The 22,894-nt window shown below is 39.6% G+C and overlaps 1 protein-coding gene across 1 annotated transcript in view; it reads right to left on the bottom strand.

The window, feature by feature from the left end:
• Nucleotides 1–22,894, bottom strand: part of polrmt (polymerase (RNA) mitochondrial (DNA directed)) — a 53,275-nt gene that overhangs the window by 8,417 nt on the left and 21,964 nt on the right. Inside the window, exons 12-16 of the mRNA XM_026159254.1 lie at nt 21,304–21,426; nt 20,041–20,220; nt 18,925–19,011; nt 16,732–16,845; nt 6,720–6,772 (exon numbers count right to left, since the gene is read on the bottom strand). Of these exons, the coding sequence (XP_026015039.1) occupies nt 6,720–6,772; nt 16,732–16,845; nt 18,925–19,011; nt 20,041–20,220; nt 21,304–21,426 (557 nt within the window). The remainder of the gene's footprint in view (nt 1–6,719; nt 6,773–16,731; nt 16,846–18,924; nt 19,012–20,040; nt 20,221–21,303; nt 21,427–22,894) is intronic.

Genomic DNA, 22,894 nt, shown 5'->3' with positions numbered 1-22,894 from the left:
GCCCAAGCCTGGAGGCAATACTCAAGTCAGGAGCATGACCCGGAGCAAGCCTTCTTGTTTTTTCCAACAGTCACAGGGTCAGAGTGTCCGTCCAGAGCTCTACTGTAACATCTTTAACTGTCTGACATATTAAGTGCCAAATGTCCCAGCCACTGTGGCCTTATCACATAACTACTTAACTATTGATAAAGTAAATGGGTACACATGGGTAGCCATGTAGGTCGAATATAGGTCGGTGTAATAGTCATTTACATTCTATACTAGTATAAGCTTCTTGTAAACAAGAATTTAATGTACAGTATATCAATAAAGACCAACTTTCCCACTGTAAAAAAACAACCTGTTTTATACTTTCTTCTGATAAAGAGAGTACACGCTATTTAACTTGAATGTTGACACATGCTGTCTGTGTGTCAAGGATCATTATTGAAGTGACTGCTGTTGCTTCAGGTGTGTAAATGTGAAACTAACTTTAGAGAGCAACAATGATCCTGCTGTTATATCAATGTGGAGGCATGCAGCTTGCTGCAGTTCACCAAATATGACACACACTGAAACTTTGTTTACAACAGCGTCTTTTATATTTAGATATCTATAAAAGTATAAGGTGCACAGTCTATATGCATGTGTCTAATCCTTGTGTGCACATTGTGTGGATATGTGGGGAAATGTTGGGCGTTCAGAGGTTTGAGGGAGAATATTTGGTGGAGATGTCATGGTATGACACGGTACACTTTAATGCAGCACACTGTAAAGACAGGAGGAGGAGGGGGAGTTTTTCAGGCCCAACTACAAAGTCTTTGATCTACAATACATGTCCTTGTCCCCAAAATGAAATTCACTTAAAACAGTTTTGAGCTCACTGAAGAAAATCCAGCATGTGGTCAGATGGAGACTAAAAATGAAAGCTGTGCTCAAAGTAATGCAGTGCTGTTCGATGAGACAGCCATTAAGGGGAGGTCTACCAGAATGAAATCACATATGGCTAATAGATTTGTAGGTGGAGTCACTGTACATTATAATGGCACCTTGTGCTAACCATTATGGACTGTTAGATCAGAGGCTGAAAGATAAGGAAGCCATAATGCCCATTAACAAGTTGACATTCTGATCCAAGAGTGTTCAGTGGTCTTTATTACATTAGTACTAATGACCAATGTTGGACCTCTATTTTGAACTACACATCTGTGGTTCACATGTTGACCAAATCTATCCGCATTCATACTGAATGAGTGATAAATAAAAACCTGCCACGGTACAGAAAGATGAAGGCTGTGTTGTCTTTAGGCCAGGCTTAACTTCCATTAACTTTATAGTTACTGAGATTATTTCTTCAGAAAACCTTATCAATGAAATGTCATATTATCTTTTTCGCCAGACACACGCACAGATTGGAGCTTAAGAACTGTGTTTTATTTAAACATGTCTTTAATTAGAGCAGGGCGATATGGCCAAAAATATTTATCACGATATATATTTGAAAAATTGCGATAACGATATAACCGACGATATAATTGATGCGAGACAAAATACAACTCCACAACATTACTAGCGCAAAAAGACAACCTTCCATTTATTTTCACTTAAACAAGAAGCTGGTTTTTATGTACATTAAAGCTTTATAAAAATGTAACAGTGCAAATGCAAATTCCTTGCTGAAAGTTTAACCAAAAGGCATTTCCAGTAGAAATGGGCTGACATATCCTGAGCATAACCATGTATAATATCCACTGAAGTTAAAAAGAGGTGCTTTGCAACATTAAACTGCAGTGTGCAGTACGCATTTTTCGGACCATAAGGTGCACGGGATTATAAGGCACATTAAGCGAAACAAAGCAGTCAGATAAATCAAACTTTATTAAACTCATTCTTCTTGCTTCCTCCACTTCTGTACCATTGATTGATTAATGTTGAATTCTCTGGCAGCTGCTCTATTCCCATGTTGTTGCAGTATATTAATGACTAACCTCGTATTGTGGATGGATTATCTCAGTTGTTCTCCTGACTGAAGTTTGGTCCGTTTACAGCATCCTGCCATGCGATTGCATTTGTCTCTAACCATGAAGAACCTTCACGTTAACTTTTATAAGTGGAAAAGTGTTAGTGTTCGTCCTCCAGCTTCACTGTTTATGTTATGCTAACATAGCTGTGTCGCTAGCGATCACGTAGCACATCATTATATACCAGCTAGCCCAACTTCAGTAACCCTACAAACGTCAATGCTGTTTAGTTTCCTGTCTTCATTTATGTTGGAAGTGATAGCAGAGCTGCACGTTTGATTTTTTTCAGAAATCTCTCCGTCAGAACATGCTATATCATGCTTAGGTAACTAGCGAAACTAGCGAGCTAACTTCCGCTAGCTTCCTGCTAACTTCTAACTCCGTTAAATGTAATAACTTTTGTTTTCATGGATGCCTGGAAGTTAAACTTTATAGTTACACCTGATAAAGCAGCAATGCTGATCGTTTTATTAAAGATGAAAGAATTTAGACAGTTTTTAACTCTAAGTGATGCTGCAGTGTTGTTTGACCTGAAGCATACAGAGTTTAGGACCCAGATTACTCCCAGATTTAAGAGCATCTTAGTCCGACAAATATGACAATAACAACGGCCGCTTGCATGTTCTGCAAAAAAATGTGCTTTGTCGTGTATCTGACGGACAAACACCAAACCAGTTCCACATCACTGAAGTTGCACCATTTTTACAAACCAATTCTGGTTCATCTGTTTCACTCAACAATCGGCCATGTGCGTATGAAAACAAAGGCACTGCGCATGCGCGTTTTACTCCCATTCTATCGCGATATTTCATTTTCCTATCGTTGCCTAACATTATACCGGTATTACCGTGAACGGTATAATATGGCCCAGCCCTATCTTTAATTGTCCACGTTTTTTTTTTTTTTTTTATAGGTCGAGAAGTCTAATAAACTTTATTTGATTATGGACAATAATGTCCAGCTAATAAAAATCAATGTAGGAGGAAGAGCACACATGAATTTATTACTGTTAATGGATGCATCGCTAAGATTATTAGTCATAATTGAGCTATAAAAGTCACACTGTGGAATAAAGCCCTGCTGTGTGGACGGATTTCAACATCAATATTTATTTTGTGCTATGTGATCTCCGGGGCGCAGCCTGCTTTATGCTTACAGAAGTAATACAAATGCAATGCTGGTGATTCTGATGATGAAATTGGTGGTTAAAAAACATCCTGCCAATCTGCATCCCCTGTGTTCCCATTACCCTGTGCCTGTGCCATTCAAATCCTCTGGGCTGCCACAGACGACAACATTCTAATGGGAATGCAGAAAGAGCACAGACAGCCTGAGCCAAAGCTAAATCAAACACACAGGCATAAACCATGACTGTCTCTGTCAGTCTTCTTTTCCGTCTGTCCATTTTTCTTTTGGCTTGGAAATGTAGACTTACCAAGTGCTTTCAGTTCTGCTGTTTGAGCTTTAAGCTCAGCAAAATCAAGATTTCTGGACATTTGTTTGCAAGCTCGCTTGCGTATCAGTGCACAGAAATTTTTTTTTCTTTTTCCTCACATGCACACATACACAAAAAACAAAAATGTCAGATTTAAATCACATAAGCCTAACAGAATGTAAAGGTAGACAGGGAGTACTCTGAGTCTCTGAGGTGAAACTGCTCTCTCTACAGAGCAAACAAGCAACTCTTATAGGGCTTGAATCAAAAAGACTGTATTTCACAGCACAGGCCTGGATTAACAACACCTGTTTTTTTAAAAGAAAAAAAGAAGACTAAAGGAAAAAGCAAGGGAACTGAGAAAAAGCCATCAGTACTCCCTTACTACTGCGCCTTCTTAAAAACGATACTGCTGGATCAGTTTACCTTAAGGAGATCATGCAAATATGTGTGGTTCTGTGTATCTGTGTGTGTGGAGTGAAAGGCCAAAGAAAATCACAATGGTTGTGTGGAGTCTGGCTCAGAATGTCAGCTTGCTTCCGCTGACAGCAAATCTCAAGTTTCGGACTGAACTCTTTCCTCCCTCTGACTTCTTCTAACCCTTGCCCTGTTTTGATATTCAAAGGACTGGATCTGTGGTGTACTGTAGATGTCAGACTGAGGAGGATGGCTGTCAGTCTTTGTCATCTGTGTCTCCAGTGCTCTCACTCTGTCATTCCTAGACTCCATTGCTGTCTCTCACTCTGTCTCCTTTTGTTCTCTGCTCACCTCTCTGTCTTTTCTTTAACCTCTCTATCCACACATTTCTAGCTCTTTGCAGTTTTGTAGATGGCAAAAAGAAATTTAGTGATAATTCATCTTTCAACATGTTGAATTCATTGGCATGTTATAGCTCAACCTCTCTTGGTAAATTCATCAGTACCAGAAGATGAATGTTTGGCTTTAAAGGAGTGAAGCCAATTTACATTTAAGAACTATTAAATTTCAACATTGAAATTCTAGTCATGAAGACAGTTATTTTGCTGTATGACAATTGTATAACTCAAATTTAACCCTTAAGTAAATTTTAAAAAGCATTTTTCAGGCTGTGTCACGCAATCTTTAATGTAGAGTACTATGCAAAAGTTCATTTTGCCTCCAAAAAAAAGAGACTTGTAACTTTTTTATAGTGGTATCGAGCAAAACTTCTCTAGGCTTTCTTTGGGTATCGGCTGCCTGACCATTTTCAGAGGAATATTTTATTCATTGTAGGGCTGCACGATTTTGCATAAAATGAGAATCACGATTTTTTGGCTTAGAATTGAGATCACGATTCTCTCACGATTTTCTTTTCCAGTATAAATATTTATTGCACTTATTAACTGCACATCAACTTCGTAACAGTTGAGACTGAACATAAAAACAATAAATAAACATAAAAACAACAAATGTCTCACGTTTTGTTGTTGCTGCAAAATGTTGTACTGCTTGAAATTCCGTCTCCACCGTTGCTCGACACTGCGTGTATAGAGCAGGTAGTGCAACAATAGAAAAATAGTTGCGGGACGGCACTGTGTAGCGTTTGTCTAGGGTGTTGATCATTTTGCACAGTGTTGATGGGAGCCATATCTTTGGTCAGGTGATAAGTGATAGCCTCCGTAATTTCTTTGTGCCTGCGGGAGTTCGACAGGTATAGGGAAGCGCTGTATAAGGTTCCCGTTATTGATGTTTGGGTGGTTGACCGGGACAGATTTTCTCCTGCCACTTTCTCGTCATCCCTGACGTGTTCTCCGTTGTTTTTTCCCTGCTAATGTTAGCATCACACGGCACAGCTTCTGTATCACGTTGTATAAGGCTCCGCCCTTGTCATTTGTTGAGCAGGAAGAGTGAGCGCTTGTTTTCATGCAGAGTACGTCCCGGATCAAAATGCGGTACAGTCGTCGTCGTCTTTTTTTTTTTTTTTTAAATCGTTGTCATTTGGAAATGAGATCGCACATAAGTATGAATCGAGATCGCGATTTTCTAACGATTAATCGTGCAGCCCTAATTCATTGTGAAGTCAGACTGGCCACTACAGGTCTTATGGAGTTATGAATTAAAATGTTAATTTTTTTTGTTCAAATCATTATCAATATTTACAAAGGAGAGCATGGGAGAGGTGCAACATCGAGTAAAACACTATGCAGGTCTTGTTGTGTTTTGGAGCTTTACAGCCAATTGTGTTGGGGTTGTTGTCAAATCTGACGTAATTATGATTTACTGATCCACCACACGATACCATGTGGAAAGCTTCTGATTGGCAACATTTGATTTTTCAGCGGGGTAACTATCATATACACACTGCCAATGTAGTAAAAGCATACCTTTAAGAAGAAAACACATGCTTACCTAAGGGAGTTCAAGCTGTGCTGGAGAATAAAGGTGCTAATACCAAATATTGATTTTCGAATTGTGCAAACTCCGTTTTTTCCTTATATACTGGATTTCCATGTATGTCTGAACATATTTCAAACAATTGCTGTACCCGCTTCCCATTTCTTAGAACAATATAAAGAAATTAGGTGTGGTTAAGAACCTTTGCACACTACTGTAAAAAGTGCCTCTTATTATAGAAAAATAAGTGGAATATATTTCACCATTTCTCACATGTTAATGCTTTCTTATCTTGACTGACAGATTTTGTAGCCTGTGCAGCCTCTTCTTATTGCATAATCCCATCTTCTTCAAGTTAATAAGGTATTGAGCCAGTTATTTGACTTTCATTACTAGATCTATAAATGAGGCTTTGTGGAAAGTGGCCTGAACTTATTTTTCAACTCATTTCGATCTCAGTTCCACTTATAATTGAAACAGACAGTGTGCTTTCAAACTATGCTTTCAAAGAGGTTCCTAAAAACCTCTGATGCCATTTTCCACTTTATGACAAATGCGAAGATATTTCAAAGTCTGAGTATGCAATTAGTGAAAACAGCTACAGGAGACAGTGTGGCTGAAGTGCCTCGAAGTGCAAGCTAACAGCCCCAAGGGAGCTCTAATTTCCACATTTCTTCACCTCTATAAGCTAACAAGAGATTTGTCGAGTAGTCTGAAGGTACATTTCTAAAATTTGTGACTACAAAAGTCAAAGGCAACCAAAAGAAAGAAAGAAAGAAACAAAGAGCCTGAAGTAATTACCCGCATTGTGTTTTTGTTCTAGGTCAATAATGGACCTTTCAGCTGAAGACATCAATGGGGTCACTTTACATATGCTGTGGGTCAAGGTTAACAACGCAAGAGGAGAAACTGACAGAAACAGGAGAACTTACTCTTTGGTGTCGTGGCTTATCTTGAGGTTTATGTGCTGCATGGTACTCTTCAGCTGGAGAGACAAAAGGAAAAGACAGAGTCAAACTCTTAAATGATACTGGAATTCTGCACAAGATGTTCCTCCTGTATTGGTCAGGCTCTCATTTAAATCTAGTTGTTTAATGGACATTTCAAAAACTGAGAAAAAAAATAAACAAAACAAGGTAAAGGGCTAATGATCATCCCTCTCTGAACTAAAATTGTTTATAGTAGACGCTAGAGCAGGGCGATATGACCAAAAATATTTATCACGATATACATTTGAAAATTTGCGATAACGATATAATTGACACTAGACAAAATACTTTACAACTCCACAACTTTATTAGTGCAAAAAACAAACCATCAATGTATTTTCACTTAAACAAGCAGCTGTTTTTATGTGCATTAAAGTTATATAAAAATTCAGTGCAAATGCAAATTTCTTGCTGACAGTTTAACCAAAAGGCATTTCCAGTGGAAACTGGCCGACATATCCTCAGCATAACCATGTAGAATATCCACAAAGCTTAAAAAGAGGTTATACACACACACACAATACAGTAATATTATGTTGAAGCGCAGTACGTATCACTCCGCGAGGCTCCTGCCAACGATAGCCGTAATGCTCCAACAATCCATCAAGCGGTGCGGCTTCGTAGCTTAGCAAAGTCGTACTAAAGCATTTGACAGATTTTCGAGCGCCGTGTAAACATAAAATCGTTTCGAGGTCAGTAAACACAACCAGAATTCATACATAAGACACACGGGATTATAAGGGGCACTGTCGATTTTCAGAAAAATCAAAGAATTGATTTTAAGTGTGCCGTATTTTCCAAAAAACACGGTAATAACGACGGCCCGCTAGCATGCGCTACCAAAAATAGTGCTTTGTTGTGTATCTGATGGGCGAAAGCTAAACCAGTTCCACACCACTGAAGTTGCAGCATTTTTACAAACCATAATAATAATAATAATAAACTTTATTTATAAAGCACACTTAAAAACCAAGGGTATGCCAAGGTGCTTAACAAGTAAAATAGAGTATAGGAGGAGGATAATAGAAATAGGACCAAAGCAAGTACTAAATATGCAAACAGATAACTGTCACTAATACATAGGAAAGCAACAGGTACAGAGCAAACAAGAATTTAAATGAGCATAGAAGTGCATGATATAAAATCATAAAAGAAATATTAACTAGAGGGAAAGGCAAGATTGAATAAGTGGGTTTTTAATCGTGATTTGAACAGTGCAATGGAGTCAGATGCGCGGAGGTCGAGAGGAAGGGTATTCCACAGTACCGGGGCAGCCAGAGCAAACGCACGGTCACCCCGGGACTTCAGTCGAGATCTGGGTTGGGTCAGAAGTAGTTGAGTGGCAGATCTGAGTGTTCTAGCAGGAGTATGTGGTTTGAGAAGTTCACTAAGATAACTTGGCGCTAATTTATTAATAGTTTTGAAAGTAAGGAGTAATATTTTAAATTGAATACGGTACTTTATGGGCAGCCAATGCAGGCTAGCTAGGACAGGGGTAATATGGCAAAATTTCCTGGTACCAGTCAAAAGGCGGGCTGCTGCATTTTGGACTGTTTGCAGTTTAAGAAGAAGAGAAGAGGGAAGACCATAGTACAAGGAGTTACAATAATCCAACCTGGAGGTCACAAAAGCGTGGTTCATCTGTTTCATTCAACGATCCGCTTTCGCCCTTCTCATTCTCCGCCATGCTTTTTCCGCCATGTGCGTATGAAAACAAAGGCACTGCGCATGCGCGTTTTACCCATATTCTATCGCGATATTTCATTTTCTTATCGTTGCCCAACATTATACCGGTATTACCGCCCAGCCCTAGTAGACGCCCAACACCCTGACCTGATTATAGGCTGAAAATGTCATTATTCGCCACCAAAGGGTTTAATAACACATAGAATAGTTTCAGACATTAACTGCTTATTTAGATCAATGAATACATGGAGCGGTACAGATACTCCACCAAGAAGAATTAAATTAAAATATCTGTGGTTTTTGTCTACAGTTAGGATTTTAGTGGTCCAACCCCACAATAAGATTGATTTTTAAAAAAACAAAAACAAAACAAAACAGGGATCGATTCCAGTGAATCCAGCATTCACTTACACACACAGGGACAGGGGGGGAACATCTAGAAGTTGCATTTGTATAAGAGATTGAAAAGAGAGCCATAGTAGAAAAAATGTAATTAAATTGAACTGTGCACTGTGGGTAATGTAGGCTTTGACTCCTTAGATATCCATCATGAGTCCAATACTCATGTATGAGCCACCAAGAAGTGGCTTCCATAGGGCTATTATCCACTTAACCCTAATAAATAACTAGCAAACCAAATTAAAAGGAAGGATAAATGAAATGCAGCATTACTCAGGCTTTTACTCATAGTTATTGCTGATAGAGAGAAGACTTGGTCCCTGTAAGATTGGAGTCCATCCATTTAGCTGTGCCAAACATGTATATCAGGTCAGTCTTTCCTTGACCCTTGGAATCATGCCTGGGTGGGAATGAAGGGTACTATCAAGAAAGAGATACTTCTAGGAACAGGCAACCACACTGATGAATTTGCTTGCCTTGCACTGAGCCTAAACTAATGTTATTTTATTCTTTCCACTGTTGGAATGGAGCGTTGATGCTGGTTGATGCCATTTATTACCTTCAGAGTGAAACACATTTATCTGTACTAAGAGTAGTCCAAGTGCTTTTAATGTCATCGCATATCATTTTCACTGTTCAGAACAAGTTGAACTCACAGCATTATGATTGAATGGAAAATGTGTTTGAGTTTGTTTGTTCCCAATAATTAATGAGCTCTCATTAAAACAAATTTGCATCCATTTCCTTGCTTTTTAGGTCAACACGTGGACTGCAACACAAACAGGCAAATAATAATCATCAAATCCATGTTGAGTAGCATGATGGCTGAGTGATGAGCCTTTCAGTTTGGGTGGCTTAGGTGTCCATTAGATGGATGCTTCTATCAGTCACCGGCTGTTTTTGACTCACCGTAAAATCTGTTTTGTCAAAATTTGTTTCTGGATTGGGTCAATCGTTTCATCCGTTTTACTCTTCATAAGATAACTTTTTCAAAGTGGTGGAAACACACTGTGTAAAATGTGACTCCAGTGATCTGCACATCAGTTACAACTAATTACGTTAACTGGCATCAGGCTAGTATAAACTGGGTGTAAAAATAGCATTTCAAGACATGAGTTTTATATAATAATAATAATACTAATATATAGAGTTCCTTTAGCATAAACGCTATGATCTGTGTGTCTTTTTCAGGCAAGGCCTTTTGTCACCAACACTACGCTAAACCAGATTCTACACTTACCACAACACCGTGGCATGAAGTAAGGGTTCAGATACAAAAACTGGAGTACCTGCACATTGAAACATTGAACACTGTAATATGAAAAATTAGCATGATGCTGCAATTGCAAAAAAGCGGAAAGTTCTGTGGCTCATCTACTAACAATATGCTAATTTATAAACAAGGACACGGTCAGTTAATTTCAACAACCACCAGAATTCCATCAAGAGCATTACAAATTAGTGAGCCAAAAATAAGCAGACCTGATTAGGTAAAGAATAGCCTAATAATTAAAATATTACAGAGTAAGTGTAGGTATTCTACATGTATTTCTCTCTGAAAACTCAGATGAATGAGAAGCAGCTGAAGGACAATCAATAAGCTTTTACGGACAAACTCTTGTGTTGGAAATTGCTGGGGGCTGAGTGTGGTGTTTATCTAAAGGATAGATACATTATTACAAACTTTTCCATCATATAAACCTGAAAGCTGTTTGTAACAGCTGACCTGGACAATATGTAGAAGAGCACAAAACATTATTGATAGTCAGATCCTAAGCCCTTGGTGTGTTAATGAAGATACTGTTACCATGCCGCATGCATAAATGCACAGATCGCCCCTATTTTCATTCACTCATTAAAAGTGGCATTTCAGTATAGTACATAATGGCTTCAATAGATAAATTACAGAAAAAAGAAACATGAAAAGTTGCTGTGTGTGTGCACACTGCTGAGAAAAGATTTTCTATGTCTGTGTGTGTACAGATCTCTCCTCGTGGTAAAAAGTAACCTGGCTGTCTGTGAAACAACACACGTCCTTGTAGGTGTTTTGTTTTGGGATACTCGTCCTCATTCCCGTTCATGCTATGTTAAGTTTAGTTCAATTCATATAAGTTCTCCTTCGGTTAACCAAAAAACAGTAATACTGAGGGCCAAGTATATGTGAGGATGATGGTGAGGACTCAGTGAAGAGGCACAGGGCTTACATCCAGGATGCACTTGTTCATCTTTCAAATATTTTTCCCCAACTTGCAGTAAATTGTGTGCTGTAAATAACCAGCCACAAAAATGCTTGTTGCAAAATTGATACTGCAAAGTAAATCCTGACAGAAGCTTTTCATAGGCAAAAGTGGGTTTCTTACTGGAACAGAACCTTAGTAAATCTGACCCATAGTGTGCTAATAACAAGAAAGCCCTAAACTGTTACGCAGCTGAAAAATGGGGGAACATTTTACTTTCAAAAACTACAACTGGTCTCCTCAGATGTTTTTAAAGGATGTGAGACACAACAAGTCCTTTTCTACCAAGCCACATTCATACAAATCTGCTTATTTTAAGCCTTCAAAGACTAAATATCACACCCATCTCTGATGGATGCATTTGGAACTTTGACGCCCCAGAGGAACTCGGGATTGAACTACTAGTTAACTTCTAGTTAACGCACAAGGTTGAATCACAACCGCACAGCATCCCAAGCTTGCACAAATGACTTCTAAAAGAACCACAGCATGACCACTGCCATTATGACACCCCTAGGAGACTTAAATAACCGCAAGTCAAGTGTTAATGGACAACTCCATTATCTGATGCAGCTTGCTTCTCTTCTCAATGAGCACTGAGGACTCACAGGGGTGCACATCTCTCTTTTAACTATTCCCAATTCAGCTGTTTGTTTTTTTTCCCCATGAGTCTATAATTACCTCCTGCAAAGCAAACATGTCATATGGTAAGCTCTCTAGGGTCTGGTGGAAAGGTGACGTGGTTTATATGCTTCAGTTAGTGGCTCTACTGCATTTAAGGATGGTGAGTAATGAATGACAGAATCAAACGATTATGAATGAAGGCTTGTGGAACAGATGTGCACTGCATCCCTTTACTTTCTGCAATGGTTGCCACATCATCAATCATCACTTTAGGGGGACTTGTGAGGGAACATGTTTAAGGAAAGGAAAGGAGAAACTGACATGGATGTGGCGAGAGAGAAAGAAATGGAGGTTACCATCGATGTGAGTAATGGACTGCCACGCTGTTAATGAGGTCACTACCAAAAGCCATAACCTTCATTTTAATGTATACGTGTGTGATTTGTGTACAGGACCCGACTGAAACCCTGGATGTGATTAATGAGATCTCGGCCAGTCCTGCTGTGTGTCTGTGGGGAATAAGGTCCTGTAGTCTAAATCACGTCAGGGTTGTGGTGCAGATGGTCATGGATACAAAAGCCATCAGTAACTACATAAAAGCCAAGAGGGGTATTCCTATTCATCACATGATGGTTTATAACACACACCTTATTTTTTAACACGCCACCTTTCTCTGCTGTTGTGTATCCTCTGGGCCTCTCCCTTCTCCTCCAGAAGACCGATGAAAACAGCTGGAGACTCACAATCTCACACCGCCCCCCTAAGCAACACTTTCACTGACCTTTTCCAAATCTTCTTTCTTACAAACTTTTTTTTTCTGCCTACCTCTGGGGGGTGTCTTTGATACTCAAACTGCATTTATGATTTCACCCCAAAATGCCACAAGATTCTGCACATTCAATGAAACATCATGCTTCTCCTGGGAACAGCATTTCTTCTGTTCCAAAGCATGAACAGGTATGGAGGGCATCACATCGACATTTAGAGATAGTTCACCAGAATCTGAATGAAAAGCCAACTTATTCTGTGCAGACCACGTGTTTTTCAACTTTTGAGAAAACGTGCTTATATCCAAAAGAAAAACAAGCTTCACAGACACAGCCTACCATCTTTTCATTACTAGACAAGTGAGAACAGAGAGGTAGAAGTGAGAACACATACCAAGCTCATAGAAATCTGGCGAGTAAATCAGGAAAAAAAAAAAAACTTAAGGCGAGCCAAAAGATGGCAAAGGCTTGCAAACAACCAACCAAACAAACAGAAAGCTATAAAAAAAATGACCACCAATGTGCATGTATCTCACTCTCATATCAGGGAGCAGGGAATCTTTTACATCTCTGTGCTCGGGGCCCACTGTCTCATAATCCATCCATGACCGATTTGCTAAAACTTTTATTCAAAGGGATTAGCTCCGAGGGTTTGTGACCCATTACATTTAGTTATTTATTAGCACTGCACTATTTCTGTATTGCTATAGGCCACCACCACTGTACTTTACTCTTTAGTACTGTACAAAAAAAGAAATTATGCACAGTGCCCATCAGCATTCACCACCAAAAACCAAAGTAACTGATTCTTTCCGCATAGAGGACATTAGATCACATGCTTTTAGTCACCCTATAAACTCAAAATCCAGTCAAATCCAGCCAATCCAGCTGATGATTCCCTCGTGTCACCATCCGCAGCGAGTGAGATTTCACTGTAGCTGTGTTGGGAGAGGGAATAAAAATAAACAGGGTATCTAAGCCAGAGTGACCTATGATCCGATTAGTATCTCCCAATCCTGTTAGGCTGCCTCCCTGATGTATGTTCATGCTTCATTCAGCTACTCTATCCTACTCCAATTTCCTCACCTTCCATCAGCCATGGAAAATCCTTGATTACAAAGGTCAGCATTTGTATCCCAACTCCGTATGCACAGGGAAAACCAACAGAAATGAAGCAATGCGCGCACGCGCACACACACACACACACACACACACACACACACACACACACACACACACACACACACTCTACTGATGTTATGCCACTGTAGCTACTGTCTCCCCAGTTATTGGTTTTCTCATTGTGCATTATACTTCATCTTTCCACTCTATCTAGAGTCTAATTACTAATGACCCTCAAAAACACAGTGGCCTTGGATTTAAGAGGCAGAGAGGAGACTGGGAGATTGAATTTAATCCAGCTATGCAGAGAAAAGGTGACCTTTCTGCAAGTTAGTTTCATTTTTGTTGCTCAGTGATGCAACTGGATTAGTGAGTTATTGTAGGGGGTGAAGAAAGCTATCTGTGAAACATAAGCTAAGACCTCAATCAGCCATGAAGTTATCTTTTCATTCATTTAGGCCTTGAAAAGAAGCACAGCTAATCATTTCCATTGTCCCTGTTGGACACTAAAAGAAGCAGATCAAATCAGGGGAACGTGTCCTACTACACCAACAGAGAGAAAGAGATGCACCCTCAGGGGACTAAACCATCTGTCACCCTCGCTCTCTTGCACCTGCTCATGAGGTGTCACTCCCTTTCTAAGCTAACCTTATGCTTGATGTCATACTAAAAGAGCAGGCTGCATGCTGGGCAAGCCCACAGCTAGCTCTCTGATTGTACTTGGCACACACTACATGTCTGTCTCCACCTTTCACTTGATTCATAAACAGGAATGTTAGCGGTCACAGCGGTTTTTATATAATCAACAGCACAACACCTATAAGTACACCGCATATGTGAGTGTTGTTGATTATATAAAAGCCACAGATATGTTCTCTTAGGGCTGGGCGATATATCGAGTTTTTTAAAAATATCGATATATTTTCATACGAGATATAAGATGTGACAATATCGTTTATATCGATATAGTCTATGTTACGTTATAATTATACTTGTGGAGCCGCAGGTTTGCCTCTCTTTCGTCCACTTATGTATGTCTCTACGCAACGTTACTCGGCCTCGCCTCTCCTTCACTGAACACAACTCCCCCTCCCCCATAGCTTTACCTGCAGGCAATGACGAGATGAAAGAAGAAAATCTCCGTTAGCGAGTTACCTCGGATCCCCCCCTGCGTGGGGCTGGACGGTGTCAACGTGTTAGCGAGCTAACCGCGCTAACGAGCTAACCGCGCTAACGACATGCAGCCAGGAGGGGCTGCACGGCCTAAAATCCTTTCATTTTCTCAAAAATCGACAGTGCGCCTTATGTATGAATTCTGGTTGTGCTTACTGACCGCGAACCGATTTTATGTGGTACACAGCGCTCAGCAATCTGTCAAAAAATGTTTTAATATGACTTTGCTAAGCTACGGAGCTGCACCGCTTGATGGAGCCGCCTCGCGGAGTGATACGTACTGTGCTTCAACGTAATATTACCGTACTGTGTGTGTAGAAGGACCACACATGGCACCTGTTCAGAGACGTGGTGCAGCTGTGAAATCTGTCTCTTTGTTATTACGCTCAGGGTCTATTAGTTTACATTTTGACTGCACAATTGTGAGCTTTTCGTTATGCACAAAAACAACATTGTTTTCTTTTATTTATGGACCATGATTATTTAATAAATGCTGATAATTTATTTTTGAGTAATTTCTACATCTACGCTGTATGTAAAGAAAATGCCCATTTGACATCTGGGACACAGTGTGACTAAGAACTCTCTTTTTGTTCTTAACTTATGGCTTTAAAAAAAAAATCGAGATATATATCTTATATCGCCATCCAGCTAAAAAATATCGAGATATGAATTTTGGGTAATATCGCCCAGCCCTATGTTCTCTGTATATGATACCGCCAGGATCTCCATAGTGATTCTGGGGAGCTCCATTAAAGTTTGTCCGCTCACAACAATTACAATATTCTATCAGCAGCATTATGATGGCCTGCTTCTCTAAACAAACAAACTAACAAACAAACGCTAACAAAATCCAGGTTGTTTAAAACCGGTTAAAAGCCAGGGTACCTTTAGTACAGGGTACTTACTATAAATACGTGTAAATGCTTATTCAGCTCATGTGTTAAGCCAATGACAAACCAGGTTCATTTGAAATTCCATAAAGTCCAACTAACCTAAAGACCTTTATACATCAATGAAATATTAGTCAGAGCAAAAATACAATGATGGATCAAAACTTACATGTGACAAACAAAATAGGACAGGTGGTTTCAATAAATGCTTGGTATGTCAGAGAAAAGTTAACACTTTGTTCTCTAACTCGTGTCAAAAGTTGTGTAAAGTATGTAAATGGCCTGCATTTGTATAGCGCTTTTCTAGTCCATAGGACCTCAAAGCGCTTTACACTACATTCAGTCATTCACCCATTCACACACACATTCACACACTGGCGATAGCAAGCTACATTGTAGCCACAGCTGCCCTGGGGCGCACTGACAGAGGCGAGGCTGCCGGACACAGGCGCCACCGGGCCCTCTGACCACCACCAGTAGGCAAACATGGGGTTAGTATCTTGCCCAAGGATATTTGGCATGCAGCCAGGATGCAGCCTGGGATCGAACCACCGACCTTCTGATTAGTGGCTGACCTGCTCTGCCACCTGAGCTACAGCCACCCCAAGTATGTGCTATTAAAGGTCAATTGTAGATGTGTGGAGAAACCAGCGAAAGCTGAGATAAAGAGAAGAAAGACAAACAAGCCAAGATACAAGAAAACAGCATAAAGGTCAGGTGGTGAAGTTCTCAAAACATAGTGAAATGAAGACTGGAAATGAATTGGCTCAGCTGTCGGAATAACCATGAAGAGAAGCGATACACAGTCATCAAGTAAGAAACAGATTAACATAACTAACCTTATGAAATTTCCCCTTGTGGGACTAATAAAGGTATATCAATCAATATCAAAACATACAAGGCCAACAGAGATAACAGGTATTGTCAGACACAAAGAAAACTGCCACTAATGTTACTACTTAAGCAACAGATATCATGTTAAAACTGCAATAGATTGGTGAGAGACAGAGAGGAGGTTAAAGAGCTTCCACGTTTGTCTTAAGGTGAGACTTACCACTTGGTTGCGTGTGCGGTGGTACGGTTGAATGATGGGTAATCCCAGGGGTGTCACCCATTGCACAGTGTGACCCGACTTAGAGATGAGCCTGGCGCTCTCAGTCAGCCAGTCCTGTAACAAATGGATTCAATCAGAGGTAACATGAAGGGACACAGTGATAGAAATATTTAATATTAGTCAAGAATGCGTGTGTGACATGCTTGTATGTTTAGAGCATGTTACTGACAAGAGTGCAACTAAATTTAAATCAGGTTAAATGAGGTTGATGGAGATTTCAGGTTCGGCTAGACAGGGCTAAGACACCAATGCTATCTCTGAGCCTCCAAGTAGGCACACCTGTGGTATCAATCCCAAAATCCAACGGAGCCTTGTTCTCAAGTTATCGCATTCACAAAATTAAACCGTAAAAAAACACTACGATGCAGGGAAAAAAATAGAGACTTCATTGCCTAGACTAGAGCATCAACAAAAGATTTATGCACTTACTGCTCATTCTACTTCTGCTGCTTTAAGGACCTACTAACAACTGTTGCAGGCTTGTTGCTGAACAGTGAAGTGTCGCTTAGTCTGGAATATCCGACAGCACTGTTTGCATGTGTGTCTGGAATAGTCTGCCTCCAAAAATGGAAGCCCTATTGATGTCCCATAAGGGTTTTGTCACACATACAAATGCACACTCAGTGAGCTGTAGGAAAGATAAATATGTCCTAGCAACTGGAGTTAGCAACCTGACCAGAAGCTGGTCCATTAAACATCACCTCGCCTCCTACAATCAAAGCACAAAATAAGAAAACCGCAAAAGCAAAGAAACCGACGTCAGAGATTAACAAGAAAAACATCTTGAAAAATTGACTGACTGGCAAACATACAGACAGAGGTGGGCACAGACAATGAACAAACAGTGGGAGCACAATTTGAAGTTAATGATCAGCAGTGTTGACAGGATAAATGGGAAATGTACAGAGAACGTAGGCGAGGTCAGGGATAACAGTGTCAAGGATTGATCAGCTGCCTCTCTTTCCCCTCATACTTCAGCTCTTCCCTGTGAAATGCAAGTGGATGTGACCTATAAAAGCAGCGGGGGATACACACACTTACGCACTCACGCTGGCAATAGCATCACATCGGCACCAAGGTATGTTAGGAAGGGTATTTATCATCTCAGACTGGGCTATCCCTGCGTGTTTCCCACAGGACACGCACACAAAAACAGTGGTTGGTGGTAATAATGGTTCGGCAGACTCCTCTCTGCCTCTAGAGATAATATACAATCCCCTACCAGGTGCACGTCCTAAATCTATTAATGGAATCTATGTGATGAATAGGTGCCATTGGCAGGGTAACAGTAAAGTAAACACGCCATTAATAAAATTCAAATAAGAGCCTATCTGCAGCAGTAGATCAGTAGGCAGAGCATGCTTTAGAGGTTTGTAATGTCCTAGCGACTTAAACAAACCTCATTTAAAAACAACGTAATTTAGTGCCGACTAAAACTTTTCCAGATTTATCTTTGCAAGACTATAATGAGTTGAGTTTAGTTGTATATGAAGCACAGAAATTTCTTTAAAAGTCTGTATGTCAAAGCAAATACTGATTAATTATTAGTCACATATGCTGAAATATATGCCTGTAGCTTGTTAATTAACCTACTGTACACTGAAAAAATAAAAAAATAAAACAAAAAAATATAGAGGTTACACACTAATTATAGGCATATTCTCTTTTATTTTCTTTGATAGTATCAAATAATAGATTTTTCTTGTGAAACATTTTAAAGAAACTCATCTAAAATAAAACGTTACCATAATAAATGGTATCTTCGTTATAAACACAGAGAAAAAGCTTGAATACTTTTATTTTAGTTGCAGTTTTTAATGAATACTTGTATTTTTTTGCTGTTTTTACTGCATGTGTTCTAGTGAAACTTGCATATATATCGAGAATACAACATTGCTATCCAGAATAGCAATAGTGCTCTCATCTCCAAAACTTTAAAGAACATACAGAGTGCCGAGTATAAAGAAAACAAAGGACACCAGCACTCCCTGGGAAAAAAAAAGTCATTATATCTCCCCAAATAATGTGTTTAACAATATTTCTAATCAAGTGCCACCACAGATTGATGATAATTTGTTGGATGAGATCATTTTATCATTTGCATATGTTGTAATGTACGTGTGATGAGCTCACCTGTATCTCTCTGGTCCCTGTAAACATCTCCTTTAAGGCATTGAACACCTGACGCACCAGGTAATGGGATGCATCCCACACAAACTCCTGGAAAAACAACAACACAGGAGTCTTTCATAGTTGGTCAAACTGTTTAATTTGTCCAATTTTAAAAATTAAAAACATGCATTTTAGCTTTTAATTGTGCTTCGAATGGTGGCTACATGTATGATGCAAATTAGTGTTACAAATCAGGGTATCTCATTTGCATCTCATTACACTGATATGATCTCTACAGAAGGCCTTGCCCTCTTTTCACCATCCATCCCACTGTAATCACTCACAATTACACTCCCCCCTAATTCCCTGTTTAAACAATTAGGAACATTATCCAGAAGTCATTTAGCAGAATGCCTGTGAGATAGTAGACAGCAGACAGAGTTATGCTGATCCCATCTACACAGACAATGAGATTAACTCTAACTGTTGTAAGGAATTGTGTAGCTATGGAACACTGGAGCGCTGTGAGAAGATTCAGTTCTTCCATTCTCCTTTCTTGGTGTCATGTAACAGAATGGGTGTGTCCATCAAAGGAGAATTCAGGCCCAACCAAATCAAAGTGCAGATAACTAAAAATAGACACGCAGTGGCTGTGCGTAGGATATCAAATATAGCTACTGTTGGATTGCATTCTCTGAAACGTCCATGCAATGTGATCATAAATAAATCTGATCAAAGTAAATATTAAAAGCATCGGTTCAGGCTCCATGCAGCTCATTTAGAGACAGTGTAGTATGACTCTTTACGTCAAGATCAAACTGACTGAAATACCTTTGGCTGCAGAAACAAATGTGATGATTGTACAATACAGTATGTGGCCGCTATTTGCAGTGCATTAAATCCTTTAAACCCTTTACACTCATGCAGAAGATAAAAGAGTAAGTATAAAAAAAGCTACTTAAAAATAGAGTTTAAAGCGTTTGCAAGAACATACACAAAGTGAGAGGAACCCCTCACACAGAGGAGGTCCTGTGTTAAGGGGCCGCTCTGTCATGCTGAGCTGACACCGTGCTAAAAATAGCGTAGCGTGTATGAAGGAACTCTTTCACTCGCCACCCTCTTTCACCGTTGCTATACCTTCGGAAACTCGTCAATCTCCTTCAGTCTTTTCTCTATCTGGAGGCGTCCACCATAGCGAGTGACTCCGTACACCACAGTCATCACTGTCTGTTTAACCACCTTCCTGCTGATGAAGCCCTCCAGCACCTGGGCGATCTTCAGTCCGCTCTCTGCATCCCGAGCTCGTAACTCCTCCACCTGGAACATGTAGACAACTTACATATGAATTTTCTTTTTTAAAAGGAGGTCTTTTGGAGGACAATTTAAAGCTTCCCCAAAAATGAACACAGATAAAATCTGCGTGACATTAATATAATATGTCACAACTGCTTTCACTTATAACAGAAGTGAGTCCTCACAGCTTTGAGACTAGAAGCAGAAAACTCATTTCATGATCAGCAAAGCTATTTTTCAGCTCTTGTTGTAAAGCAGTCTTAAGTAATGTGACTCTTGACAGTGTTACTTATTGTTTAACATAAAACAACAATATAGTGAGTCTGTAGGGAAGGTTTTACGATTTTTCCAAATTCTTTAGACTAATCATCTTTAAACAGGCTTTGGTTGTACGCAGGCAAAGAGTCCATGTGGAGAGCAGAAGAGGAGCAGAAGTGCAATTATTGCCTCGCAATTATTGTTCTTTTTAAAATGAATTTGAATTCATGAACGATGACTGGTCACTAGAAGAGGAAACCTTGGTCCAGGTATTCACTAATTTAACAGGGTCCCTACAGATTAGCAACTGTGCCTGGAGACAAGGTCAACAAACCAGCCAATGACAGTGGTTATTGTACAGTAAACCCCAAGACGACTTATTTATCCATGTAGCTTCTTACATCACAGCTAATGTCATCATGGTATCTAACAATAAACGCAATACTATGAGGCAAACATTACAATCACTGTGTGTGGACTTCTGAAATGGATGTTTTTGCTCTGTTCTTTCTGAATTTTCCGGTACTGAAATGTCAGCACATCACACTTATCTTCCAACTGTGCCTCCTAAAAGCACGCAGGCTCATGCTTCACCATTCAAGACTTTAGACATGAGACAGTCTCGTCTCTGCACTTTCATGCAAAGCAAGAGAAACCAAGCACTTCTGAAGACAAGGCCTAGACTAAAATATAATCTCAATGCCTCAGCTTGTCACTCACTGTTGGATCCACTGGGCCGTCCGAATACTAACAGGTGAAGATCTGCAACATGCTTTGCAACTGATATGTGCCATCATTAATCTGTGTAACCGTAAGTCTGCGCAGTTCAAAGAAAGTAACAGAGCAGACCTGTTGTGCAACTCCGCTGTAGACATCCTGGGGCACATCACAGGGCATGAGATTGACTGATGTAGCACCAATAACATCTCTGCCTAGAGCGGCGTAGTGCTGGAGACCATTACAGGAGCCGTCCTGGAGAAGAGGTGAAGAAAAAGATTAAAGCACGACTGTGGAGGCAGACAGCAGAGAAAGAATCACAAGGATCCGCACTGATTGGGTCAAGTCATCCAAGGAGCAAGGTTTAAAGGTCTGCCTTTCTGCCAATAAACAAATAATAAAGCACAAAAAAAGAATAAATAAGATGAATTGCATGAACGTGAGGATATGTTGGGAATATGTTATGTGGTTGAGGCTTTGTTGCACTTAATTCCAAAGACTAAACTTAATGTTTCACTCTATTCAAACCAAAATGTAACCTACAAGTGTATAAAATAATACAGTTTCATCTTTTTTTTCCTTTGGGTTTCACTTTATCATAATTACAGCTGTTAAACACCAAGCTAAGCAACGTAGATATATGTATCTGGGTATCAGGACAGATAAATCTTCATTCTTGTCCATCCTTCTTTGATCCTCGTCCCCTATGTAACACTAATATAGTGCTTGCATGTGTTGTTGTGGAGAGGCAACATTTAAGTTTCACAACTGTAAGTCTAAGCTCACCCAGCTTGACTCCTGGTCATCAACTTTATTTATCCATATATTTCAATATCTATCAAAGGCAGTAAACTCTAAATTACATCAATCAGATTTAAAATAAATAAAATTGAATTAAAGTAAATAAAATTGAGCCCTGAGGCTTACTTTTATATGCATTTAATTTCATTCAAACCCTAAGCCTCAATTTTATCTAAAGTAGTTTAGCTGAACTTCACCACTCAATTAAGTAATAATAATAATAATAATAATAATAATGGATTGCATTTATATAGCACTTTTTGAGACCCTCAAAGCGCTTTACAATTCCACTATTCATTCACTCTCACATTCACAATACTGGTGGAGGCAAGCTACAGTTGTAGCCACAGCTGCCCTGGGGCAGACTGACAGAAGCGCCATATCGCGCCATCGGCCCCACCATCGGCCCCACCATCGGCAACACCAGTAGGCAGTAGGTGAAGAGTCTTGCCCAAGGACACAACGACCGAGACTGTCCGGGGCTCGAACCGGCAACCTTCCGATTACAAGACGAACTCCCAACTCCTGAGCCACAATCGCCCCCGAAGTGAAGTATTGGAGATACTGTCTTTTTAACACATCTACAAAGAGGAAGTGCTAAATACTTTGTGAATTACACTCACTTTTGGTCTAATGGTCTAAAAAATAAAAAATAAATCCTCTTTTCAGCTTCTTTGTCTTATTCTTTGAAGGCATGGGAAAATGTTGCTCCTTACATTTCATGCATTATTATTAGTGTGCGTTCCAGCGATGTTGGGTATAATTAATCAGACAGACAATAGCTTGTAATCACTAATGGGATTAAAATGTTCTTTTGCAACAAAAATGAGACATTTTGAGAAGTGAAAATAAAATTAGAAAATTACATTATAACAACATTATAAGAACCTTATTAACAAAGGCCTGCGGTGCAGATGAGATG

This window comes from Astatotilapia calliptera, chromosome 23 (assembly GCF_900246225.1).
Source record: "Astatotilapia calliptera chromosome 23, fAstCal1.2, whole genome shotgun sequence".
In the NCBI taxonomy this organism is placed as follows: Eukaryota; Metazoa; Chordata; class Actinopteri; order Cichliformes; family Cichlidae; genus Astatotilapia; species Astatotilapia calliptera.
Note: the sequence above shows the minus strand (reverse complement) of the source record. Positions and strands in the feature narration are given on the sequence as shown.